The sequence below is a fragment of the Echinops telfairi genome, unplaced genomic scaffold, assembly GCF_000313985.2.
Source record: "Echinops telfairi isolate 266 unplaced genomic scaffold, ASM31398v2 ScPeMD7_7475;HRSCAF=8513, whole genome shotgun sequence".
Classification (NCBI taxonomy): Eukaryota; Metazoa; Chordata; class Mammalia; order Afrosoricida; family Tenrecidae; genus Echinops; species Echinops telfairi.
The window spans coordinates 31,985,433-31,991,335 of NW_022111379.1; the positions used below are offsets into that span (position 1 = coordinate 31,985,433).

A 5,903-nucleotide genomic window follows, 5' to 3' on the forward strand; every position below is an offset into this window, starting at 1 on the left:
ATCAGAAGTGAACTGTTCTAAACTGCTGTGGTACTTGCTTTTGCTCCAAGGGACGGGACGTAATCTGTTTTGACAAATGAATCCGATGAATCCTTGCTGGCTCTCCAGTGTTCTTCCCAGAGATATACATCATGCCTCGGGCGCTGCTGCTTTGTTGAGTGTGTGTGTACAGGGCTCACTTATACCCCATACAATCCTCCACCCGCTCTAACTTTGCACTTGGGGAGGCTCAGTGAGAAGAGTCTGTGCCCCGCTGGGGGCACCATGTGTTGCTTCTGGGCACAGCAATTACTCCGAGGGTGCTCATTGTTGCTGCTGCTCCCGCTGCTGTGGGGACTGTAATTAATGCCACTAATGGGTTTCCTGCCCACAGAGTTTAGCCACTTGGGAGAATGAGAACAAGATCCACTGCACACAAACGCTTCTCGAGGGGGACGGCCCCAAAACCTACTGGACCCGAGAGCTGGCCAACAACGAGCTCATCCTGGTGAGAGTCCTTTGACCCACAAATAAGCGCCACCCTCCCCACCCACCCCGTTTCCTAGAGGATGCCGTTGGCATGCCACCCAAATAAATGTCATCGTTGCTCACCTATCCAGGGAGAGACACACTTTTTCCGTGGTTAACATTTGAGCAGAAAGCCTGAGATGGCAGCCTAAGTCAAACGACGTGATTGGCAGCAGAGAAGGAGCTAGAGACAGAGGCTGGTGTGCTGGCCACTCTCTGAATGGTACAGCCCAGGGGTGACTTGCTTTCAGCAAACCTCCCCTCTGGCTGGGCTCGCACTGCCTGGACTTTCTGAGGTGTCCTGGTTTATACACTGCAGAAGGGATATTTTGGCCATGTTTCCCATTTTGCTGGCTAGGAAAGGTTTCAGAAATGTTAGCATGCCAGCACTTCAGAGAAGGTTTACCCCTGGACTTAGCCTCCAGTGGCCTTCGGGACCCAGGCAAATGCTGAACTGGGAACTAGAGGTGTGCCGCCTTCAGCATTGGAGGGTGCGGGCACAGACTTAAGGAGTTCAACCTTTGCAAAAGGAGCTTGGATGATGCTGTGGGTGAGGGAGTGGGCTGATGCCTGCAAGGTCTGAGGTTCGCATCCACCAGCTGCTCTGAGGGAGAAAGATGAGGGTGTCTGCTCCCAGAAAGAGGTACTGCCTCTTTCTGATCTACGAAGCCCAAGAGGGCAGCTGTGGGTTGGAATGAACTTGACGGCAGAGGGTGTGGTTTTCAGAACAAACGGAGCTTTGCTTGCAGCCGCCTTTCCCCCTCAGACCGAGCCCCCCAAACCAAACTCACTGCCGTACTCACAGTGACCCGATGCACTACAGCAGAGCTGCCTCCCACGGCCCGAGACGCTGTCTTTGTGGCAGCACAGTGACTCAGCTTTTTGTGGCTGGGGACTCGAACCAATGCCTTTTGGGTTAGCGGCTCAGTGCTTCATCCATGGCACCACCAGGGCTTCCCCAAGAGAAAGGGGGAAAGCGGGTGTGAGTGGCAGGAAATGGTATCCTGTGTTCTCCTCCAGGCATTTGGTGAACGTTTCTCCACCTGCCCTGCCAGCCTGCCCCACCCTAGTGGTTGCTAGCCCAGAAGCTGGAGGCAGAAGGTGACTAGGTGTGATAGGAAAGGTGTTGCTGTGGGACCTGAGCCTGGACTGCCCCTTCCCTAGCACGGGCCCCTGCTGTAAAATGAGGGGCTGGCCTAAAGGCATTCCGGCATCCTTCAGAACCCTGAAATGACAGGTTTGTGCTGCAAACACAAAAGCGGCTGTCACCGAATCCATTCCGACTTTTGAGGCCTCTGAATGTGAGGTGTTCTGCCCTTAGCTGACTGTCTCTGGGCCTTTAACTGGGCTGCATGCTCTCCTCCTGCCTCCCCTGCACTGGGATGATTTACAGGGCTTTCTGCTTGCAGAGGGGGAGAGCTGGCTGCATTTGCAGCCTGGCTGACATCCTGAGGACGGGAGTGGGAGCCTGTGTGGGAGCCATTCTAGGCGAGGAGACCTGGAAAAATCAGGAGGAAAAGGCTGTTATGTGCTCTGTCCCCTGAGACGATAAAAGGGGAGGGGGATTTAGAGTTCTTGGGTGTTACAGAGGGTTAAATAAGCCCATGTTGCGCTGTGAGAAAGGGTGTGATTTTATTAACAAAGCGTAGTACCTGTTGTGCCCAGACAGCCAGGGTTATAGGGCACTTCCAAACCAAACCCCCCCCCGCCCACACACACACACACTACAGTTCTACAGGAGCACCAGTCAGTGGCTAGGCAAACTGCATAAAAGCCCCAAAGGGAGCATTAATCCTTGACGTTTGGGATCTGAGATGCAGGCTTTTGTTTCAAGGGTTGTTATCATTAATAATTCCATGACTGAGGGAGATGCTATCTCCGTATAACAGGAGGCAAATTAGCCTGGTTAAGTTGCAGTAAGTTCACCCAGTACCAGCAGTACATTTCCTCAGGGCTGTAAGTTGCCTTCCTTTAAAAGTGGAGTGTACTCCCTCAAACCACCCTGGAGCATCCACAGAGAGTTTCTTGGGGTAACCTCTCTGCTTTGTTTGCAAGGGGCCCTGCTATTTGGAGTTTTAAGAGCTCGACTGCTAGCCAAAAGGTGGGTCATTCGAACCCCCACTCAGAGACTGCATGGGAGAAAGACCTAATCATCTGCTCCCGTAAAGATTCCAGAAACTCAAACTCAGCTCGCGGCATGGAGTCATGCCAACTCACAGGGACCCTCCAGGACAAGGTAGAATGACCTCTGTGAGTTTCTGAGACTGCAGCTCTTAAAGGGAGTGGAAAGCCTCATCTTTCTCCCTCGGAGCTGCTGATGGTTTTGAACTGCTGCTCTTGTGGTCAGTAGCCCAAGGTATAACCACCACATCACCAGGGCTCCACCCAGGAAGATTACAGCCTAGAAAATCATAAGAGGCAGTTCTTCTCTGTCCCAGGGGTTTCTCACTGAAATGGAATCAACCTCTTGACCTCCAACAGTTTGCTGGCTGAAAAGACCATTTCTAATGTGACTGAAAATGTGGCAATTTCTTTCTTTTTTTAAATGGTTTTATTAGGGGCTCATACAACTCTTATCACAATCCATACATACATCAATTGTGTAAAGCACATTTGTACATTCATTGCCCTCATCATTCTCAAAACATTTGCTCTTCACTTAAGCCCCTGGCATCAGCTCCTCATTTTCCCCCTCCCTCCTCGCTTCCCCCTTCCCTCATGAACTCTTGATAATTTATAAATTATTATTTTGTCATATCTTGCCCTGTCCGACGTCTCCCTTCACCCACTTTTCTGTTGTCCGTCAGGGAGGAGGTCACAGGTAGATCCTTGTAATTGGTTCCCCCTTTCCAATCCACTCTCCCTCTATGCTCCCAGTATCGCCACTCACACCACTGGTCCTGAAGGGATCGGCAATTTCTTCTTAAGATGTCATGAAGGTATTTGTTAGCCTGATTGACATCCTGGAAAGCCATCGTAGTGGTTACAGCCTGGGGAAAGCGTTGAACCCGCCCCCCCCACACACACACACTTGAGTATTCCATCTCATACTCCATAGCCATGGAACTCAAAGAGCAAAGCTTCCTGGGAAAGTAACATGGTTTGGGGACCACACATCTGAGAGGTGAATATACACAACAGGGCAGTCCTTGCCGTAAACTCCCCACTTCGCTTCACATGCACACGCACGCGCACACGTGTGCACACACACAATCATCTGGATTTCTCGCTAACATTGGAGGAAGATAGGACTGCGAGGGTGGCCAGTAACAAGAACAACCGTATCCGTCTGACCGGAAACTCTCTCCTTTGAAAAGAAGCTGGTAGGAGCATTTGCTTCCTTAATCATCGCTCATGACTAATAACTCTTAAGTATTTCCCTGAAACATAGAGTTGGAATAATGTCCATAGCAAATCTTCTCTGGATAAGGATCTAAAGATCCTGGGACACACACCCAAGCTTGGTGTAGCGGGCTGCCAGCTGCAAGGTCAGCAGTGTGGAACCATCAGCTGTTCTGTGGCAGAGAGAAGGGGCTGTCCACTCTCTACTCCTCCAGTTAGCGTCTTGGAAACGGACAGGGGCAGCTGTACCCGACCTACGGGACTGCCAGGAGTAGGTATCGACTGGATGGCAGTGAGTGCTTTGTGTGTTTGAGTCTCTGCCAGTTTCAGGATCTGAAAACGAGGTCCCCTCCTGCAGAAAATTGTCCATCTGCAAACAAATAGGCCCACATCAGACCTACAGACAGAGGACTTGTGATTATAGTGTTGTTGTATTGGCTTGTTTGTTTGTTTTAATATACACACATTGTTTTCCCGGCACCAACTGCCTGTGAGAAGAGAGAGCAAGCCTGTGAATAATTGCTAGTTTGGGGAAGAGACGAGATGGTTGACTTCATTATCATCTCAGCAGAAAAACACCCTCCTCCATCCCTGGAATGATGGGTGCCCTCCCTTGCCTAGTCAAATGTTCCTCCTCACGCTCCTCAAAGCAACGAGCAAACAGAAGCCATCGTGTTTTACCTAGAAAGAACCTTTGGGATCATCCTGTTCAATGCTGCCCCTGCCCTCAGCTCCCGTGGTCCCCCCCACTTGTTGGTCATACAGCAGTTAAGAGCTCAGGGTCCTTCCGGTCATATCCAGAATGCAGAAGGACAGTCTGCCTTCTTGAAGATCACAGTCTGCACAACCAGCTAGAGTCCTGCCTGGGGTCGTGTGAGTCAGAGTGAACTCCACCTACCACCACCACTCGTGGGTTCCAGAACTCAGCCTAACGCTGTCGCTGTGCTTTGCAGCTGCAATCAATTTCCTGGGCTTGCCAGGTGATTTAACTGTCACTTTAACAGCATCTCGGGCTGCCTCCCGGGCTGGACCGCTGCCCTTGGGAAGCACTTTCACTCCCTCTCCTGAGCAATTCCATCTGCTGGCTGATCTCCAGACACCATTGCTCTCCTGAAGTCATTTGAAGCGAGACAGAAATATTCAACATGACATCCTCCCCTTTGCATGCTTAGTTTCAAAACCAAAGCCAGGAAACTTGCATTTCTGACGTCAGACCAGATCCAGGGGCAAAAGAAAACTGCTCGTAGCATACATAGTTCGACACCCCTGCTGCCATGAGGGCTTAAGAGGGGGAAAATACAACCTACTCCCCACCCCCACCAGATGCCATCGTGCTTAGCATAAACGAACAGCACAGGAAATTATCTTTTACAAAGGGTTGTGAACAGGGCAGGAAGTAGCCTTATTAGCGATATGCTAAAACATTTTTGCACAGACATCCGTACTGATTGGTTTTCCTTTCTTGTCCTCCGCAGACGTTCGGCGCCGATGATGTGGTCTGCACGAGAATTTACGTTCGAGAGTGAAGGGCAGCCGGCCCGCTGCGACTTGAGGGGTGGGCTGTGGGCTCACCGGAGGAATATGTCACAGGCCCAAGCTACCAGTGGACCCCTCTTTCCTCCATGGACATTAGATCTCCCCTGATCATGTTGTAGTGTCCCCATCCTGCCTTTATGCCCGTCCTGTCCCTGGTGCTCTGTAGTTTGGCATTTGCATGGTTTCCTCCGTCATTAAACTGGATGGACACGTCTTGGCTCTCCCTTTTTGGGGTTTCCCCTTTCGGTTGCATGGGCTTGTTGGGTCCCTGCAGTCGCTAGGACTGGCCTGGTCTGGGTGACATGCCCCAGGGGTTGCCAACTGGGACCCTCAGATTGCATCCAGACTGCAGATCCAGGTGTTACTGTGTTTTAGGTAAGACAGTTGGCACACCCCACTGTTTTAAGTAGGAAAGAGGGCTCGTTCAAAAGCATTGAGGAGAGCACCTCATAATTTTCTCACAAGCAGGATAAAGCAGAGCACTAAGCCCAATGGAGGAGGATGAGGCCACCAGGGAT

General features: G+C 51.1%; 1 protein-coding gene across 1 annotated transcript in view; it reads left to right on the top strand.

Annotated features, from left to right (window-relative positions):
• CRABP1 (cellular retinoic acid binding protein 1) overlaps positions 1–5,598 on the top strand; it is a 9,064-nt gene extending 3,466 nt beyond the window's left edge. Inside the window, exons 3-4 of the mRNA XM_004699714.2 lie at positions 374–487; positions 5,325–5,598. Coding sequence (XP_004699771.1) covers positions 374–487; positions 5,325–5,375 — 165 coding nt within the window. The 3' untranslated portion in view covers positions 5,376–5,598. The remainder of the gene's footprint in view (positions 1–373; positions 488–5,324) is intronic.
• The last annotated feature ends 305 nt before the right edge of the window (positions 5,599–5,903 follow it).